Raw genomic sequence first — 18,896 nt, 5'->3', positions numbered from 1 at the left:
AATTCATGGTGGCTACCCAGGTCTCCTGTCTCCACGGTAACCGGTGCTTTGCGACCTTCAGTTTGCAGCGGTCGTGCTGCAGCCGCTGCAGTGGTTGCTGGGCGACGGCGGAGAGAAGCAGGTGGCTTGAGGTGGGGACCCGGACAGGCTTCCGGTAGGGGTGTAGAGGCGGTTCCGGGGAAGCCTGCGCCCCCAGGTAGGGGTGCTCCGGGCCGTCGGCCCCGCAGCCCGCCCCTCCCCGGGCCCATGGCCGGGGCGGTGGGTGGGACAGGGGGCTCAGGCTGGACTTGGCGGCCGGTGGCGCGGGATCCGCTGCTGGCGCGGGCCTTCCATTCATGCACCGAACTGCGGGGACGGTTCTATCTGGTGGGGGGTCTCCTAGCCGGAGGAGCGAGAGAGCCGAGCAGTGATATGGTGGTCTTCGATCCGGCTGAGGGCCAGGCCGTGCGGGTGGGAGCCCGGGGCGGCCCGAGGCGCAGCCACCACGACGCGGCGCTGGTGGGCGGGCGCTGGCTCTGTGTGGTGGGCGGCTGGGATGGGTCGCGCCGCCTGGCCACAGTAAGCGCCCTGGACACCGAGCGCGGTGTGTGGGAGGCGTGGACCGCCGTCCCTGGCAGCTGCCCCCCTGCCGGCCTCAGTAGTCACACCTGTACCCGCCTCTCCGACCGAGAGCTGCGGGTGGCAGGCAGGGAGGGCGGGACTCGCACTCAGCGTCGTTATGGAAGCATCTACACGTTAAGGCTGGACCCTGGCGCCCGCACCTATTGGTATGACACCCCTTGCCCAAAACCTTTCATGCTCCCTCACTTACACTCTGGAAAAACAGCTTCGCAGGCAATTTATCTAATATCCTCACCCTAGAACCCTCCTTCCCCGGGAATCTTCCATGTCTAAGATAGCTGAACTCTTATCAATATTACCCTCCCTCTCAACCGAACTACATTTGGCACTGTCCCATGTCTCCTTTCTATCCTTGGCAAGGGGGTTGGGGAAAAGGCAGTACAGCACTTATATTTTCCAGAAAACCCAACTCAGGCCTGAATTTCACAGCTATAAGGAAGAAGGCTACCACACAGTCTCACGTTCAGGTCACTGCGCTGCCCTGCTCCAAAGTCCTGGGCCCCACCCAGGTCACCAGCTATTGCTCTTTGGGGGCTGCAACTCAGCTGAACCAGAAGTAGCTGGGCACTGGAGTCATGGGAAGATTAAGGTATTATCTACTCACATCTTGCTAAGGGTGGAAGGGGGCTAAAATGGGGATGCCCAAATCCCTCCAGACAGTCCCTTCTCTCTCCCCCAAGGAGGAACCACCTGTTGCCCCCCGTTTGATGGAACAGCTTGCAAGTCTCGTGAGCAGTGGGCAGGGGTCCCGGCAGGGGCCTCGAGGACTCCGGCATCACTCATGTTCTGTGGTTGGGCCCTTTGCTGTGCTGTTTGGTGGAGAAACTCTGACTAGAGCCCGAGACACCATCTGCAATGACCTCTACATCTATGATACCCGTGAGAAGGGGCTTAATGGTTGAGAAGGGGAAAAGGTGGGAAGATAGGAGAACCTGCAGACTACAGAAAGAAAGAGGATGGAGTAATGGCGTAGGGAGAAGGAAGATTTAGTCGACAAATTAAAGGAATACACAGAATGTTAAATTTTGAAGAGGCCCACAAATCCAGTGAGGAGAAAAATAATGAGCAAATATCTGGTCTTGTTAAGAGCCCCATGGGAGCCAAAGCGCTACTGCCTCAATAACCACTCTTTGCCCTTACCCAACAGGAAAGTCTCCTTCTCTGTGGTTCCACTTCCCCTGTGCAGACCATGGGCTAAAACGCGTGGGCCATCGGACCTGCCTTTGGAATGATCAGCTCTACCTGGTTGGGGGTTTTGGTGAGGATGGCAGGACAGCTAGTCCACAGGTTTGCATTCTGGACCTCTTTATCTGAAGAACAGTGCCAAGATACACCACCAAGCCTCTGTTTTTTGTTTGTTTGTTTGTTTTTGTTTTTTTTGCGGTACGCGGGCCTCTCACTGTTGTGGCCTCTCCCGTTGCGGAGCGCAGGCTCAGCGGCCATGGCTCACGGGCCCAGCTGCTCCGCGGCATGTGGGATCTTCCCGGACCGGGGCACGAACCCGTGTCCCCTGCGTCGGCAGGCGGACTCTCAACCACTGCGTCACCAGGGAAGCCCCAAGCCTCTGTTTTGTTGCAGACTCATAAAGCTTTAGTTATCACCAGAGCTATCTGCCTCATTTCAAATGCTGATTAAATTTCAACCTGAGAGTTAACGTTTGTTTCTGAATCTTTTGGCGGGGAGGGAAGTAAATAAGGAGGTGCATCTTTATTTGCAAGGTAAAGGATAAAATATGGGACCTAGTTTGATATTGTGAGCCATTAACCAGATGGACCCAAAACCACAAATCATATGCTTGCCCATGCCCCGTGCAAATTCTACCCCTAATACTGGGTGAAAGCTTCAGGCTAGAGCTAAGCATTCTGAACAAAACGTTTAATTAACAAAAAAAAATTTACAATAGCAGAGAAAATAATAACAATAAAGAGAAATTAGAAGAAGTGGGAATCAGGGTAGAAAAAAATGCAAAGGCCTTGGTCTCTAGGAGACCAACACTCCAGCTGAGCTGGACTTAGCCCCAGCCCCCTCTGAGTTTTCCTTGGCTGCTGGCTTCTCGTCTTCCCCCATGAGACGAATATTGTGCTTTTCCCGGAATTCATTTAGCTCTTTTCCCTTTGCCTGAAGCTGCTGTGTCAGTGTCTCAATGATCTTCTGTATCTAGAGGGCAAACGACAGGGATTATGTAAGGATTTCAGGACTCCCTTCCCCCATCTGTTACAGACTATGGTTGGGGGAAGTGAAGGAGTGATGATACCTCTAACCTCAACTTTAACCAAGTATTAATAGTAGAGCCCAGACACAAAAAGTATTCCTTTCTTAAAAACAAGGTTTATAAGCTGTAGTATACATAAGAATCACCTGGGCTGCTTATTTTTAAAATGCCACTTCATGGCTCCCATCCCCAAAGGTTCTGAATCAGTGGGTACAGGAGAGGGTCCGGGAAGCTGCATTTTAAATTAGTCTTCCAGGTGATTTGGATGCACATAGCCATGGACTACACTGTGAGAAACTCCACTCTAACCACCTCCCCTCCCCCAATTCAGCCAGAAAAGAGGCATAGTCAGCAACTCCTTTGTCTAAGGAGTTAGATGTAGCATAGCTAAAGAGCATAGGCTGATAGGCTATTTATGCTGCCTTCAACACGAGTTCCTACCCACACTTTCCTCCCCCACATTCCCTAAAGCCCTGGCCTCCCTTTCCTTACTCCTCGGTTGCCCAGAGCATCTACGCAGGGATTCTTGCTCACCTGCTCCTTGTTGTTCTCCAAGGCAGGCAGCACCTCTTTGACAGTCCGCTCCACCAGTACCCCTCCAACCATGCGGTAGCACTTGCGGGTCTCATCTACCTCCTTCAGAGTATCGATCACTAGGCTGAGGTAGGAGGACAAGGCAGGATCTGAGAATTCAGTCCCACTCTGCTGCAACCCTCTCTTACAAAACGGCCCATCCCCCCCCCCAAAAAAGGGGGCCCATCCAACTCTCCTGTTGTTTGCTTCTCCCGGCTTCCTCACCTGTGCTCATTCAACTCCATCTCCAGCTCAGCTGCTTTGGATGCCAGGCCCCGCTGTTCCTGCCGAAGGCGGTTGAAGCCAGCGATTACCTAAGAAGGTGAGAAAGAGATAAAGGTGAGAGAGGGGACAGTGGAAATGGCAGAGGGTCAACATAGGATAGCAGGCTTTACAAAGATGCAGTAGTAGACACCTATCTTGGAAAAGGAGTAGAACAGTTTGCAGTTTCTAAATTAAGTCTGGAATTCCATTCACCCAACACTGAGTGCCTACTAGGGGTGAGATACTTGCTAGGCCATCTTGCAGCTTGGTTTGGTGAGGATTAGGCATTTGTTACATAGGAATGGGGGTGGAGAGCTACTGGAGCACCTACAGTGGAGCTTAAACTTGCAGGTAAAGAGGGATGTCAGGAAAGGCTTTGTAACGAGTAACTTTTTTTTTTAAATTTTATTTATTTATTTATTTTTGGCTGTGTTGGGTCTTTGTTGCTGCACGCGGGCTTTCTCTAGTTGCGGTGAGCAGGCGCTACTCTTCGTTGCGGTGCGCGGGCTTCTCGTTGCGCACCGCAACGAAGAGAAGTGGCTTCTCTTGTTGTGGAGCACGGGCTCTAGGCGCGCAGGCTTCAGTAGTTATGGCACATGGACTTAGGTGCTCCGCGGCATGTGGGATCTTCCCGGACCAGGGCCCGAACCCGTGTCCCTTACATTGGCAGGCGGATTCTTAACCACTGCGCCACCAGGGAAGTCCCATGTAACGAGTAACTCTTGTTTGGGTCCGCCCAGCAGCCCTCCCATTAGGCAAGTGCCCCTCCTAATTCACTGGGGTTCTTGGGAGGCTACTAATCACAGGACCCTTGCTCTTTGACCACAGGGGCAGTGACCTATATTCTATACTATAGAAATTGAATTTTGGGTAGAGACAAACAGGTACAGAAGGCAGCTGGAGCTAAGACACCTATAGTTGTCCTATAAAGATGGTCCTCCATTCCTATTCCTAAAATCCCCAAAGCTGCCCTAGTTATTGAACTCTGTGTGGCCTAGTTGTTTAATGTTCCTTTTCACTGTGTTCAATTCTGTGACCTACCACCGTCCTTCTAAAACACTCTTTTAAAAAAAATAATAAATAAGTTGCTCAAAGCCTGCATCTGTAGCCTCTAAACCCTAACTGATACAGGCTTCCTGAGAGATAATGCCTTAACTGAAGCCTGAAGGATGAGAACCTGGGGGTGGGGGTCGGGGGGTAGTGGTACAAAAGAAGCATAACAACACACATAAAGACCCAAAGAAGTGATTACCACCAGCTTCCTGTTCCCCAGAAACTGAGCAGAGAATTAAACAGTGTGAAAATCAGACAGGGTACTAATACCACCACCAGCATCACTTCTAGTATAGGGCTCTGATGACTGTATTTGGAAAGACAAAAGACCAGGTTTCAAGTTTTGTCTCTGCCACATTTTGGCTTTATGAACTCTGACAGACTTTTAGCCCTGTTCATTCAACCCTGGCTACACATTAGAATCATCAGGGGACCATTTTTAAAATGTGAATAGTGGAGCCTCAGAACAATTACACAATCACTGGGAGTGAGGCCCAGGCCTCAGTATTTAAAAAACGATGTCCCATGAAATTCTGATGTGCAGCCAGAACTGAGAACCACTGGGTTAATCTCTCTGAGCCTTAGTTTCCTCACCTGTAAAAGGGAGATGATACCTACTTCATAGGGCCGTTGTATCACGTGAATGAATTAATGTGAAACGGCTTTGTAAGCAGTGAAGTGCATTAATTACTATTATGACCTTCTCTCCAAACCCAAAGCGTACCTTGGACCCTCCTGGTCCACTGAGAGCAGTGAGCCCATTCATTCAAACCACTGCCAAATCTCTCACTCTCATTTACCTCATCTCTAGTCTCATTTCCATCACTGACTAACCACCTCATCTTTGCTAGGATCCCTTATCTCTAGCTCTTTCTCTCCGCAAGATTCATATATAGCTAAGATAATCCAAATGACTGTCCTGTACCACCCCTACAGCCTTTCTACTGCCCAATAAATGAAGGAATAAATTTGACTAGGAACTTGTCATTACAGCAACTTGTTTCCTTCTCCCATCCATCATCCTTTCATCTCAATCCGCTTCATCCACTCATTTCAGCAAACGCCTTGGAAATCTCACTCATCTACAAGCTGTTTCTCCTTCACCTTCATTGCCTATATCAAAACTATTCCATTTATAATTAGCATTTTCTCCACTGTCAATGTTACAGATCAAAATACTTTCCTCTAAGAAAATTCCACAACTAAACTAGACTCTAGATGTTCTCCTAGCACCCAAATGACATCCACTCTTCTGCATGTATGTCGTATTTAACACACATTAATGAACTCAGCTTAAATGTCTAAAATTTCTGAGGCCTGAACTTATTTTCCTTAGTAATTAGTATGAATCTACTTTTCAACCACCAATTTAACACAACTATAGGCAAAAAGATTTTAATTCCAACCTTTCTTCAAATACTTTTGCTAATTAACAACCCCTATTTCCTCTTGGTCCAGTTATAGAGTTTATTACAACACCAAACTAAAGTAAATATATCTAAGTGTATGAGTTATCCACAGTTCTTATGGAAAATTTCAGCCACTGATGCACTTGAAGAAAATGAAATCTCTTAGCAGCTAACTGACAACTAACTTTTAGTTAAACACAAAATAAGCTGATATTAACCTGCCATCTCTGACGTCTGCCAGGTAATGAAGACAGAGAGGCTATGCTCTATTCCCACATTCTTCCTCCTAAAATACAACTTACTAGTGGTTTTCTCCCCTATGGCTTGACCTAATTTTCCTTCCCTTTCCCTTATTTCGTGTTCTCCTAAAGCAGTCTGGCATGAGTAGGGATGGCCAGGTCACTGCTGACTCTCTCAACCCTATTAAATCATCTAACATATAAACATCCCTGCTGAAAAAGAATCCAATTAAAATACCAACAATTTTTCCTTTTTTTTCTCTTTTGGCAGTGCGGCACAGCATGCGGGATCTTAGTTTCCCCGACCAGGGATGGAACCCGTGACCCCTGCAGTGGAAGCACGGAGTCCTAACCACTGGACCGCCAGGGAATTCCCTATTTTTCCTATTCTAAAGTAACTTCAAGCCTTACAACTATGCAGAGCTCTTTACATTTTCATATTTGCCATGTACAAATAATTTTACACAGGACATGATCATCTTTTTTTTGTTGTTGTTCCCAGTGATTAAGAATCCGCCTGCCAGACATAGAGAATGGACCTGAGGACACGGGGAGGGGGAAGGGTAAGCTGGGACGAAGTGAGAGAGTGGCACTGACATATATACACTACCGAATATAAAATAGATAGCTAGTGGGAAGCAGCTGCATAGCACAGGGAGATCAGCTCCGTGCTTTGTGACCACCTAGAGGGGTATGATATAGGGAGGGTGGGAGGGTGGGAGGGAGGCTCAAGAGAACGGGGATATGGGGATATATGTATATGTATAGCTGATTCACTTTGTTATACAGCAGAAACTAACACAACAATGTAAAGCAATTATACTCCAAAAAAGATGTTAAAAAAAAAAAGAATCCACTTGCCAATGCAGGGGACACGGGTTCAAGCCCTGTTCTGGGAAGATCCCACATGCCACAGAGCAACTAAGCCCGTGTGCCGTAACTACTGAGCCTGCACTCTAGAGCCTGCGAGCCACAACTACTGAGCCCGAGTGCCACAACTACGGAAGCCCACATGCCTAGAGCCCATGCTCCGCAACAAAAGAAGCCACCGCAATGAGAAGCCCGCGCACCACAACAGAGTAGCCCCTGCTCACCGCAACTAGAGAAAGCCTGTGCGCAGCAACAAAACCCAATGCAGCCAAAAATAAATAAATAAATGAATAAATTTATATTAAAAAAGATATAATTGACATATAGCATTGTATAAGTTTAAGGTGTACAACATTATGATTTTATATATATATGGAAATGATTACCACAATTATGTTACTTAATACATCCATCACCTCATAGTTACTGGGCTTCCCTGGTGGCGCAGTGGGTAAGAATCTGCCTGCCAATGCAGGAGACAGGAGTTCGAGCCCTGGTCCGGGAAGATCCCACATGCCACGAAGCAACTAAGCCCTTGTGCCACAACTACTGAGCCTGCGCTCTAGAGTCCGTGAGGCACAACTACTGAGCCCACGTGCCACAACTGCTGAAGCCCGCACGCCTAGAGCCCGTGCTCCGCAACAAGAGAAGCCCCTGCAATGAAGAGCAGCCCCTGCTCGCCGCAACCAGGGAAAGCCCGCGCAGCAATGAGGAACCAATGCAGCCAAAAATAAATAAATTTTTTTTAAAAAACGATCTAGGGCTTCCCTGGTGGCGCAGTGGTTGAGAGTCCGCCTGCCGATGCAGGGGACACGGGTTCGTGCCCCAGCCCGGGAAGATCCCACATGCCGCGGAGCGGCTGGGCCCGTGAACCATGGCCGCTGAGCCTGCGCGTCCGGAGCCTGTGCTCCGCAACGGGAGAGGCCACAACAGTGAGAGGCCCGCGTACCGCAAAAAAAAAAAAAAAAATCTATTCTCATAGCAACTTTCAAGTATACAGTACGGTACTGCTAACCATAGTCACCATGCTATATACATTAGATCCCCAGAATTTGTTCATCTTATAACTCCAAGTTTGTACCCTTTGACCCCCTCTAATCATTCCCCCACCTCCCCCTCCAAGCAACCACCAATCTACTCTGTTTCTATGAGTTCAGTTTTTGGTTTTTTATTCCACATATAAGTGAGATCATACAGTATTTGTCTTTCATTGACGTATTTTCACTTAAACTAATGCCCTCAGGGTTCCTCCATTTTGTCACAAATAGCAGAATTTCTTTCTTTTTTACAGGTGAATAATATTCTCCTGTGTGTGTGTGTGTGTGTGTGTGTGTGTGACATTTTATCTGTTCACCCACAGAACATGGTTTTCTAATTTTTAAGGGCTATATAGCATTTACACCCTATTGATATATTTTTTAAAGCTAATTATTCTTCTCTTGTTGGGACATTCAGGTCATTTCCAATTTTTCTGTAAAAAATAGCATTGATTTTAAATATCTGGACAAATAGTACAAAAATTTTACAGCCATTTCTCTTGAATCATATTCCCCAAAGTAAGATTAATGAGTCAAAAGGGTATTAACATTATTATAGTTTCTACTGCATGTTGCTATAAAGTTCTCCAAGATGACCAGATGACTCTACAGTGCTACCAGCAATGTCATGATTGTACCTAATGGTAGCTTATATTATCTTTGTTAATTTAATAATTTTTAGAGCAGGAAGAGATCTTAATTCCAGAAACCTTGGAATCACCCTCAACTCACTATCCACACCCAATTAATCTCTAAATCATATCTATCTATTAATACTAAATACCTCAAATCCATCCACTATCATCTCTCACCTGTACTACTGGAGTTCCACACTTGCCTCCAGGTCAGCCCCCTTCAATCCATTCCCCACACTTCAGCACAAGTAACCTTAAATTTAAATCTAACCATATTATTCCTATGCCTAAACCTTCAATGGTTCCCACTGCTCATGGGATAAAATCCAAACTCCTGAAGACAGCAGAAAAAAGTCCTATAAGACCTGGTCCTTCCTGACCTCTCCCAATCAGTCCTTCTCCCACCTCTTACAGTCAGCACTATTGCCCAGTAGAACCACTTGTAGTTCCCCTATTCATCTGCCTTCAGGCATTGGCATAGAATCCACACCCTACCTGGCACACTTACCTAAACCTTTCTCATTGCATTTTTCTGTGCCTAACTCTAATTCTTACTTTTTTTACTTTTTTTTTTTTAAGTGTTAGGCTTTTTTTGGCTGTGTTGGGTCTTCCTTGCTGCGTAAGGGCTTTTCTCTAGTTGCAGCGAGCAGGGGCTACTCTTCGTTGTGGTGCACAGGCTTCTCACTGTGGTGGCTTCTCTTGTTGTGGAGCACAGGCTCTAGGCGCGTGGGCTTTAGTTGTGGCGCGCGGGCTCAGTAGTTGTGCCTCACGGGCTTAGTTGCTCCACAGCCTGTGGGATCTTCCCGGACCAGGGATGGAACCTGTGTCCCCTGCGTTGGCAGGCAGATTCTCAACCACTGTGCCACCCCCCTAACTCTAATTCTTTCTTCAGGTTTCAACTTAGATTCTTCTAGGAAGCAGTTCTTGCCATCCCCAACTCCCATGTTAACTCCTTCTATGGGCTCACATGTAAGCATATAGCAATTACTTACATTTTTTGATAGAAAACTTTTTCTATTTTCATGTATTGTGTTCCTTATTTTCCACCATGCAGCCTGCCTTCTCATCTTTATTGTTATCTTCTTTGGAAATTTAAAATATGCAAATACAACCTCTCTTAACATATCTATATCTTTCATAGTCCTACAATAACCTGCCTTCCTTCCACAGTTTGCATAGTAAAGGAGCACTACTATGTGCCAGGTACTGTGCTACACTCTTTTTTTTTTTTTTGGCTGCGTTGGGTCTTCCTTGCTGTGCCACCAGGTAAGTCCTCTGCTAGACTCTTTATTTCATTTAATTCTAAAACAAACAAACAGGGCTTCCGTGGTGGCGCAGTGGTTAAGAATCTGCCTGCCAATGCAAGGGACGCAGGTTCGATCCATGGTCCAGGAAGATCCCACATGCCGTGGAGCCACTAAGCCCGTGAGCCACAACTACTGAGCCTGCAATCTAGAACCCGCAATCCACAACTACTGAAGCCTGTGCACCTGGAGTCTGTGCTCTGCAACAAGAGAAGCCACCGCAATGAGAAGCCTGGGCACTGCAACGAAGAGTAGCCCCCTCTCACTGCAACTAGAGAAAGTCCGCCTGCAGCAACCAAGACCCAATGCAGCCAAAAATAAAATAAATAAGATAAACAAGTTAAAAAAAAAAAGTTCACACACACAACTGTAAAAAAAAAAAAAGTCAAACTATTTCCACTTGATTTATTTTGGTTTTCTTTTCTTTCTTTTTTGTTTAATTGATACCATATAATTTTGATAACTTTGGGGAAAATCTACAATCATTACATTTATGCCCAAAAGGTCCTTTGGTCTTCTTATCTACATGATATTTACTCTTATTGGGTTCAATGGAAGAATAAAAGAGGTAGAGAATTATGACCGGACGCATCTGGAAAAGCACTTTCTGGGCTATTGCTGCACTATATCTTCTTTTCAGTTCAGTGCCCCCTTTTCCGACAAACATACTCAACTCTAAAAATTTCTTCGACCTTATCAAATGATGATTTGACCACTGTCAAATGATGATTCTCATCCCTTCTCTTCATCAAATATTTTAGGACTAGCCTATATGCACTGCCTCCACTTCCTCACCTCCCAATTCACTTTATTTATTTATTTTTTTGGCCAGGCCACGAGGCTTGCAGGATCTTAGTTCCCCAACCAGGGCCTGAACCTGGGCCATGGCAGTGAAAGCACCAAGTCCTAACCACTGGACCACCAGGGAATTCCCAAGTTACTTTTTTTGTTGTTGTTACTTCTCTTTTTAGTCTAAGTTTTTTCAAAAAAAATGGAGATATCTGCCTCATAGGATGTTGAGAGGATTCATTAATTACATCAAGGACTTAGGACAATATCCAGCATATAACAGATTGTCAATAAATAGTGCCTGCTATTATTATAAAGCACCTCCACCTAAATGTCCTATGGATACCTTAAACTCAGGTCATTCAAAGCTGAATTTTCTTTTACTCCATTTTAAACTGCTCTTCTTCTTGTCTCCCCTATTTCTGCTAGTGACATGACTCTAGCCTGGTAGGAAACCCTGGTTTCATCTTTGGACACACCCTTATCCCATCAACTGCCAAATTTATTGCCTCGACCTCAGCAATTTTTCTTAGGCTTACTGACATCACCCTAGTTGAGGCCTTCATTACCTCTTGTCTGAATTACTGCAACAGTCTTCTAAATTATCTCCCCATTTTTGGACTCTCCAAATCCATCCTATACATTGTTGCTAATTTAATTCTTTTAGCACTTGGGTGACATAGAAAAATATTCATGATATATTATTAGGCTTAATAAGCAGATTACGGGGACTTTCCTGGTGGTCCAGTGGTAAAGAATCCGCCTTACAATGCAGGGGCCGGGGGTTCGATCCCTGGTCGGGGAACTGAGATCCCACATGCCAAGGTGCAACAAAGCCTGCGCACCATAACTACTGAGCTCATGCGCTTCAGCCAGGGCCCACGTGCGGCAAACTACACAGCCCACACGCCCTGGAGGCTGCATGCCACAACTAGAGAAGAGAAAACCCACATGCCACAACTAGAGAGAAGCCCGCATGCCACAACAAGGAGCCCGCGTGCCACAACTAAGACCCGATGCAGCCCAAAATAAATAATAAATAAATCTTTTTAAGAGAAAAAAGCAGATTACAAAACAGCAAATAGTGTATAATACTAATTTTATAAAATTAAGTATGTAAAATATACAGGCCCTCCCTTTCCATCTACACACACATATACAAAAACAAAAAGGAGGGGGGAACCTCTCAAAGGATATATTTCAAAACGGTAAGAATAGTTACCTCTGGATAGTAGGATCATAGGTAAAGTAGGATCATGGGTAATTTATTTCTTATTTTGTACTTCTTGTGTTTTCTACAATTTCTAAAATGAATGTGTATAATTTTATGTAATAAGAAAAAAAATTAATAGTATAACATATATCCTTCTATGTCTCCCTCACTGCTTACATTAAAAAGTCTGAATTCTTTGCCATGCAAAGACTCAGCTTGCTTTAAGGACGACATCTTTCTAACTTATAACTCATGATTTAGCTAAACTAGTCACTGCACTTCATGTCAATCTATGCTTTCCTCAGATCTCTTCTTACCTTATTCCCTATATTCTATTTCTACTGCCACCTGTTCAAATTTATCCAATCCTTCAGGCTCAGCCCAAATATCTCTAATAGGATTATGGTATAAAAAATAGGTCTGTCTGATGCTCAAGGCCCTCAATTAAAAGCCCTGCTCTCCCAGTTACTGACTCTGGGTAAGTTAGCTAAAGCCTCCGAAACTCAAACATCTTGAGGACAATATTGCTACTTCAAATGGCAGTAATTAAGTAACAGAAGATAAAACAAGTAAAGTGCCTAGCTCAATGTGCCACTTGCCTCCATCTTGTCTATATGGCTCAAATTTTCACCGGTGATAAGTATAATATTTTTTACCCAGTGTTCTCTCTGGAACACAAAGGCCAGAGAATGTTAAGCAAGGAGAGCCTCAGAACTCAGTTACCACAATTCTTCAGTCTCTTTTGAGGGCTTCTTTTTCTCTACCACCCCTTAACTATTGGTTTCACTCCTGTTCTACTTCTTTTTTCACTTTCTGTACAAACTGTAGGTGATTTCATCCACAGCCATGGCTTTGTCTACCATCCATAAACTTATAATTCTCTAATCTGTATCTCCAACTCAGATTTCTTTCTGTAACTCAAGATTATAAATCAAACCACCTGCTAAATATCTCTACCTGGATATCCCACAAGAAACCCAAATTCAAACTTATTTTCTCCCCAAACCTGTCCATCTTCCTGCATTCCCTGTGGCACCATCAAAAACAGAAACCTGAGGGACATCCTAGATTCCTCTTTTATCTCTTTTTCTCCACTTCCAAGTCTTGCAGTCCATCCCAAACTTTAAGTCCACCTGCATCCCAAACATGTCAGGCAGTTTCTTGCCACAGTGTTTTTAAACACATTATTCCCTCTACCTAGAAAATCCTCCATTTCCTTCTTTGCTTGACTAACTTCTCTCATCCTTTAGAATTGAGCTGAAGGATTATCATTTTTACAAAACAAAGTAATTAACACTTATTAAGCACGTAGTATATTCCAATCACTGTGCAAAACACTTTGTATGCGTTGTCTAGCCTAATAATTGAAATACAGTGAGGTAAGCACCATTACGTTTCCACAGAAGGAGAAGACCAAAAGAAGTAACTCATGGGAGGTCATATATAGGTAGTAAAAGGTAGAAATGTGATTCAAATACAGATCTATCTGAACCCAGTGCACTCATTACACTCTTAGCCACCCCACTATACCACACTTCCCTTTCCCACCCACCCCCCAATCTCATAATCTCCTGCTTAGTCAGAGGTCCCTCCTCTAGCTGCCATTAAGAAGGCCCGTGAGGAACATTATAAAACTTACTGTTTGGCAACCTAATCAAAAAATGGGCAGAGGCCTAAATAGACATTTCTCCAAAGTAGACATACAGATGGCCAAGAAGCCCATGAAAAGCTGCTCAACATCACTAATTATTAGAGAAATGCAAATCAAAACTACAATGAGGTATCACCTCACACCGGTTAGAATGGGCATCATCAGAAAATCTACAAACAGGGTGTGGAGAAAAGGGAACCCTCTTGCACTGTTGGTGGGAATGTAAATTGATCCAGCCACTATGGAGAACAGTATGGAGGTTCCTTCAAAAACTAAAAATAGAACTACCATACCACCCAGCAATCCCACTACTGGGCATATACTCTGAGAAAACCATAATTCAAAAAGACACATGCACCCCAATGTTCATTGCAGCACTATTTACAATAGCCAGGTCATGGAAGCAAACTAAATGCCCATCAACAGACGAATGGATAAAGATGTAGTACATATATACAATGGAATATTACTCAGCCATAAAAAGAAACGAAACTGGGTCATTTGTTGAGACGTGGATGGATCTAGAGACTGTCATACAGAGTGAAGTAAGTCAGAAAGAGAAAAACAAGTATCGTATATTAACGCATATATGTGGAACCTAGAAAAATGGTACAGATGAACCTGTTTGCAGAGCAGAAATAAAGACACAGATGTAGAGAAACAAATGTATGGACACCAAGGGGGGAAGTGGCGGGGGAGGGGTGGTGGTGGGATGAATTGGGAGATTGGGATTGACATATATACACTAATATGTATAAAATAGATAACTAATAAGAACCTGCTGTATAAAAAATAATGTAAAATTCAAAAAAAAAAACTGTTTGCTTTATCTTTTCTCAAATGAGTCTGTGTTAACTTGAAAACAAGGTCTATTTCATTTATCTTTTTCCCTGTACCCAGCAGAATGTCTGGCACATGGCAGACCCTCAAAAAGTATTAAGTTCCTTCTCCCTTGCCTTTTTCCCCCTAAGTCAGAAACTATCTCTTCTTTCCTCCCCAAAATTCCATAGCACTTTATATCTCTCTTAGATATATTTCTGCCTCACATTAACATTTTGTATGTCATATTTTTCCCACCAGACTATAAGCTCTTTGACTGTAGGGGTCAGTTTTAAAGATCTTTATGCAAATACCTCTGCCTATAGTAACTGTTCAACAAATAACTGATAAATGAAACTGTAATTTAAAAAGCTGTTGTTTTGACTACGTTTCCCTATTACGCAGATTTCTTCCCACCCCTAGTAAACACTAGCCCCACTATTAGCAAACCATGGTTCCCAAGCCACAAGGGGCTTTTCTGATTAATTTATCAAACGTTTCCCGGTGCTAGGCAAGGCACTAGGGGAAATGCACGCTCGGATTCTTAGTAAAGGATTTCTGGTCTCTAAAAAAAATTCAATCTAGTAATGACTCCTGAATCAAAATAGTATGAAACACTAGACTGTTCGAGTATGTGAGTCACGTGTCTCTGCAGAGCGATGACGATTTTCAACGTGGTTTCAGGGTCCAGTAACAGACTACACTCCCAGCCGTTGACTAATCCCCTGGGATTCGTTAGAAGCTGCCTTGCCCAGCCATACCCTGGTTGAAGGTGCGGAGGAAAATAGGGAAAGTGACCACCCATCTTTCCTCAGACTTGCGCATCCTCCCAGACCCTGCTTCTCAGAGCTTTTCTATCCCCCTGGCTCACGCAACACCCCGAGGGGGCGTGGCTTTCACCTACCAATCCGCCTACTCTCTCCCCGGGGGCTCGGCTAGCTTCTCCAAGGACCCGCCCCTCTCTGGGTGGCCACGCAAATGTGGAACTGGAGTAAAGGTCTGCACCGGCCACAGGCTTCCCCCGTTCTCACATCGACTCCGGACCCAGCCGGGTTGCCCTCCTTCGCGTTCCCTGCTCCCCACCTGCTCTGCTGACACCGTCCCCTTCCCCGCGCCGCTCCCGCTGTTCTTGCCAGTGCGACCGCTGTTCTCCGCCATCTTCACCGCCTGCTGGGCTTCCGGCCTGCGTAGCTCAGCCCACCCTCCCTGCGTCACGTCCGGTCTCGGAGTTACCGCCCTCTCGCCCCCGGCGACCCCACCTCGAGGCCGCTCTTCGGTTCGGATCCTGCGAATCGTTTTGGTCGTATCTTCATGTAGGACCTACTACCTATCCCAACCGCTGCGGTGACTCTCACCTGCCATGCTTTAACTTGTGCAACAGAGACGCTGCCCCTGGGAGAGGCGGGGAAGAACGGATTAACTGGATAGTGGGGCGCGGGTTGGGCCCTGGGTGATGAGGAAGGAGGGAGGGTGAACTTCCCCTCAGAGACTCTGGTGGGGGAAATATGCTTTGCGTCAATAAAACTGTGCCGGTGCACAGTCAAGAACAGAGGCTGGGAAAACCAAAGAAGTATCTTGGAGATGACTTGTAAACTGCAGAAACATTTGACTGAGGAGAGAGGCTTCAATTTAATGTGAGATCAAAGCCCTTTCCTCCATCTTCCCACTTTATGAGCTCTTCCGGTAGCCCATAATTACTTATGGTACAGAGTGTTTTGAAGACTTGGGGGGTTTTACAGCCGGGGCCCCGATTCAGCTTCACAGTATGAAGAGAGAAGTCAGAGGATCTTAGAAATTTACTGCTTGAGAGTGGGGTTGGTGTCCTGATTTCTCACCTTCTTCAGGTTGGGCTTCATCATCAGGCCTCCTCACCAGCTCCTGTCCCTTCTTTTGTGTCCTGGACTCCGGATACCTCGACTCTCAGTACTTTGTGCTCAGCCCAGGTAACATGTTTTGTTGTGTTCTCAGTGCCTGGCACGTAGTAGATGCTCAATAAATGTTTGTTAAATGTATGGATGGTGGGAAACACTGGGGTGCCAACCATCACAGAACATTTGATCAGTGGGTCATTGTACCATGGGTCACTGTGCCCTGTAAGAGCAGATTCAAAGGAAAGCCCAGCCTTCCTGCCTCCCCATTTTAGCCTCTTATCATTAAACTTGGGTTTCCCCATGCTAGTCAGTCTGAGTCCTGCCTGTGCCATTTACAGACTCAGAGCCATGGCTGTCTCCTCTTCCTCCTGGGAACTACCCCTGGTGGCTGTGTGCCAGGTAACATCGACACCAGACAAGGAGCAGAACTTTATAACATGTGCTGAGCTGATTCGGGAGGCTGCCAGACTGGGCGCTTGCCTGGCTTTCCTGCCTGAGGCATTTGACTTCATTGCACGGAACCCTGAAGAGACGCTTCACCTGTCTGAGCCACTGGGTGGGAACCTTTTGGGAGAATATACCCAGCTTGCCAGGTATCAGGGAAAGGGGGAGGGAGAAGTAGTTTCTTTCTGGGTAATGTCCCAGGATTGCCAGATATGAGGGTAGAGCCTTGAGGAGAGTTGTCAGTGTCCCCTCCCCCTCAGGGAATGTGGACTCTGGCTGTCCTTGGGTGGTTTCCATGAGCGTGGCCAAGACTGGGAGCAGACTCAGAAAATCTACAATTGTCATGTGATTCTGAACAACAAGGGTGAGACTCTTCAGCCTGCCTCTTCTCAGGCTCTTCTACCTAAGATTCTCCAGAAATCTGTGTTGTTTCTCAACTGTTTCCTTGGCCAAGGGTTTTAGGGGCGTTTGTATTTCTGTTCCTAGCCTATAAGCTACCTCCTCTTTGGGAGAGGAACTAAGCTGGGCTTCTAGAGCACCAGCACTGAGTACTCTTTCTCCCTCTTACTCAAGGGTCAGTAGTGGCCACGTATAGGAAGACGCATCTGTGTGACGTAGAGATTCCAGGGCAGGGGCCTATGCATGAAAGCAACTCTACCATACCTGGGCCCAGTCTTGAGTCTCCTATCAGCACACCAGCAGGCAAGGTGGGAGTTGTGAAAGGATGAGGGTGGGAGAGGAACGAGAGGGAGGGGAATAGGAATATTTTGAAGTGGTAGTAGAGGATTGAAAGCCCTAAGGAGTGCAGTAGCGGGGTTATGACCAGATGCTGTGACAAACAGGGCGGGAGACTAAATAGGCTGTTTTCATTCCAGATTGGTCTAGCTATCTGCTATGACATGCGGTTCCCTGAACTCTCTCTGGCATTGGTTCAGGCTGGAGCAGAAATACTTACCTACCCTTCAGCGTTTGGATCTGTTACAGGCCCAGCCCATTGGGAGGTAAGAGGACACCTCTTTAGAACATAAGGGCCTTCTCTTACCTCATTCTCCTCCCTTGGCTCTACCAGTTAAAAGATTTTCTTCTCCTTCCCACCTAGTGGGAAAATTCATTTCCCCAGATTGTTGCCTCTCAGAATAGTTAACATAGTAAATCATTCATAGGCAATTATCAGAATGGTCCCAGTGGGTAGATTGGCCTGTAATGTCCATGGCCTACCCCTTCCCTACTAGCTGCTACCTGTATCTAAGTGAACGCCCGTCTCCTCCATCCCCAGGTGTTGCTGCGGGCCCGCGCCATTGAAAGCCAGTGCTACGTAGTGGCAGCAGCACAGTGTGGACGCCACCACGAGAAGAGAGCAAGTTACGGCCATAGCATGGTGGTAGATCCCTGGGGAACAGTGGTGGCCCGCTGCTCTGAAGGACCAGGCCTCTGCCTTGCCCGAATTGACCTCAATTATCTGCGACGGTTGCGCCAACACCTGCCTGTGTTCCAGCATCGTAGGCCTGAACTCTATGGCCATCTGGGTCACCCACTGTCTTAAGACTTTTGACTTCTGTCCGTTGAGACCCCCATTGTGAGCTGGTGTTGCTGTGACTTGTAGGCAGGACCCGGGTGCAGCTCCCCTCACTTGGAGAACCTTGTCTCTCTTGCTGGAACACAGGCTCAGCTTCTTGGGAAAGAAGAAACTTTCACCTGAGCTCAGATTTCAGTTTCAGAAAGGTGGAATTTTATATAGTCACTGTTTATTTCATGAAAACTGAAGTTATGCTGAGGGCTGAGCAGCACTGGCAATGAAAAAAATATAATCATCATAAAGTCTGTGTCTGGATATCTCTTTTGGGAGCTGAAAGGGGAGGTGGTATTGTACCAGCTGGACTAGACTCCAGTTC

General features: G+C 46.0%; 3 protein-coding genes across 6 annotated transcripts; 2 read left to right on the top strand and 1 right to left on the bottom strand.

Annotated features, from left to right (window-relative positions):
• The first annotated feature begins 137 nt into the window (after positions 1–137).
• KLHDC9 (kelch domain containing 9) lies at positions 138–2,275 on the top strand. 2 transcript variants are annotated; one of them, XM_022559241.3, is made up of 4 exons: positions 138–767; positions 1,051–1,210; positions 1,302–1,500; positions 1,769–2,275. In XM_022559241.3, exons 1-4 carry the CDS (start codon positions 247–249, stop codon positions 1,933–1,935), a joined length of 1,047 nt encoding a protein of 348 aa, XP_022414949.1. In that variant the 5' UTR covers positions 138–246; the 3' UTR covers positions 1,936–2,275. The 2 variants fall into 2 exon arrangements, with proteins under 2 accessions (XP_022414949.1, XP_089768644.1); XM_089912518.1 differs by having other exon boundaries at positions 1,278–1,500.
• Positions 2,276–2,475: 200 nt separating this feature from the next.
• Positions 2,476–15,902, bottom strand: PFDN2 (prefoldin subunit 2). Its single transcript, XM_022559256.3, has 4 exons — positions 15,773–15,902; positions 3,632–3,720; positions 3,368–3,491; positions 2,476–2,778 (listed from the first exon to the last, which is right to left on the bottom strand). Exons 1-4 carry the CDS (start codon positions 15,845–15,847, stop codon positions 2,602–2,604), a joined length of 465 nt encoding a protein of 154 aa, XP_022414964.1. The 5' UTR covers positions 15,848–15,902; the 3' UTR covers positions 2,476–2,601.
• Positions 15,636–18,825, top strand: NIT1 (nitrilase 1). 3 transcript variants are annotated; one of them, XM_022559248.3, is made up of 7 exons: positions 15,636–16,033; positions 16,534–16,632; positions 16,899–17,153; positions 17,265–17,368; positions 17,578–17,711; positions 17,880–18,005; positions 18,281–18,825. In XM_022559248.3, exons 3-7 carry the CDS (start codon positions 16,909–16,911, stop codon positions 18,545–18,547), a joined length of 876 nt encoding a protein of 291 aa, XP_022414956.1. In that variant the 5' UTR covers positions 15,636–16,033; positions 16,534–16,632; positions 16,899–16,908; the 3' UTR covers positions 18,548–18,825. The 3 variants fall into 3 exon arrangements, with proteins under 3 accessions (XP_022414956.1, XP_022414955.1, XP_022414954.1); XM_022559247.3 differs by having other exon boundaries at positions 15,929–16,002; XM_022559246.2 differs by lacking the exon at positions 15,636–16,033 and adding an exon at positions 16,062–16,323.
• Positions 18,826–18,896: the final 71 nt, after the last annotated feature.

The sequence above is a fragment of the Delphinapterus leucas genome, chromosome 1 (genome assembly GCF_059928025.1).
Source record: "Delphinapterus leucas isolate spDelLeu-1000000601 "Yukka" chromosome 1, BTC_Dleu_Yukka2, whole genome shotgun sequence".
Classification (NCBI taxonomy): Eukaryota; Metazoa; Chordata; class Mammalia; order Artiodactyla; family Monodontidae; genus Delphinapterus; species Delphinapterus leucas.
The sequence above is the reverse complement of the archived record's forward strand: the minus strand, read 5'-3'. Positions and strand labels throughout refer to the sequence as shown.

What these genes read in the sequence shown, in the direction of transcription:
- NIT1 (XM_022559246.2), top strand. Translation starts at nt 16,271, where the DNA reads ATGACTTGTAAACTGCAGAAACATTTGACTGAGGAGAGAGGCTTCAAT. An exon ending in TGTGATTCTGAACAACAAGG is followed by an intron (nt 17,369 to 17,577) that starts GTGAGACTCTTC and finishes CTCTTACTCAAG; the next exon opens with GGTCAGTAGTGGCCACGTAT. An exon ending in CAGGCCCAGCCCATTGGGAG is followed by an intron (nt 18,006 to 18,280) that starts GTAAGAGGACAC and finishes CTCCATCCCCAG; the next exon opens with GTGTTGCTGCGGGCCCGCGC.
- PFDN2 (XM_022559256.3), bottom strand. Translation starts at nt 15,847, where the DNA reads ATGGCGGAGAACAGCGGTCGCACTGGCAAGAACAGCGGGAGCGGCGCG. An exon ending in GGACGGTGTCAGCAGAGCAG is followed by an intron (nt 3,721 to 15,772) that starts GTGGGGAGCAGG and finishes TCACCTTCTTAG; the next exon opens with GTAATCGCTGGCTTCAACCG. An exon ending in TGGAGAACAACAAGGAGCAG is followed by an intron (nt 2,779 to 3,367) that starts GTGAGCAAGAAT and finishes TTTGCCCTCTAG; the next exon opens with ATACAGAAGATCATTGAGAC.
- KLHDC9 (XM_089912518.1), top strand. Translation starts at nt 247, where the DNA reads ATGGCCGGGGCGGTGGGTGGGACAGGGGGCTCAGGCTGGACTTGGCGG. An exon ending in GGAGTCATGGGAAGATTAAG is followed by an intron (nt 1,211 to 1,277) that starts GTATTATCTACT and finishes AAATCCCTCCAG; the next exon opens with ACAGTCCCTTCTCTCTCCCC. An exon ending in CCTCTACATCTATGATACCC is followed by an intron (nt 1,501 to 1,768) that starts GTGAGAAGGGGC and finishes CTTACCCAACAG; the next exon opens with GAAAGTCTCCTTCTCTGTGG.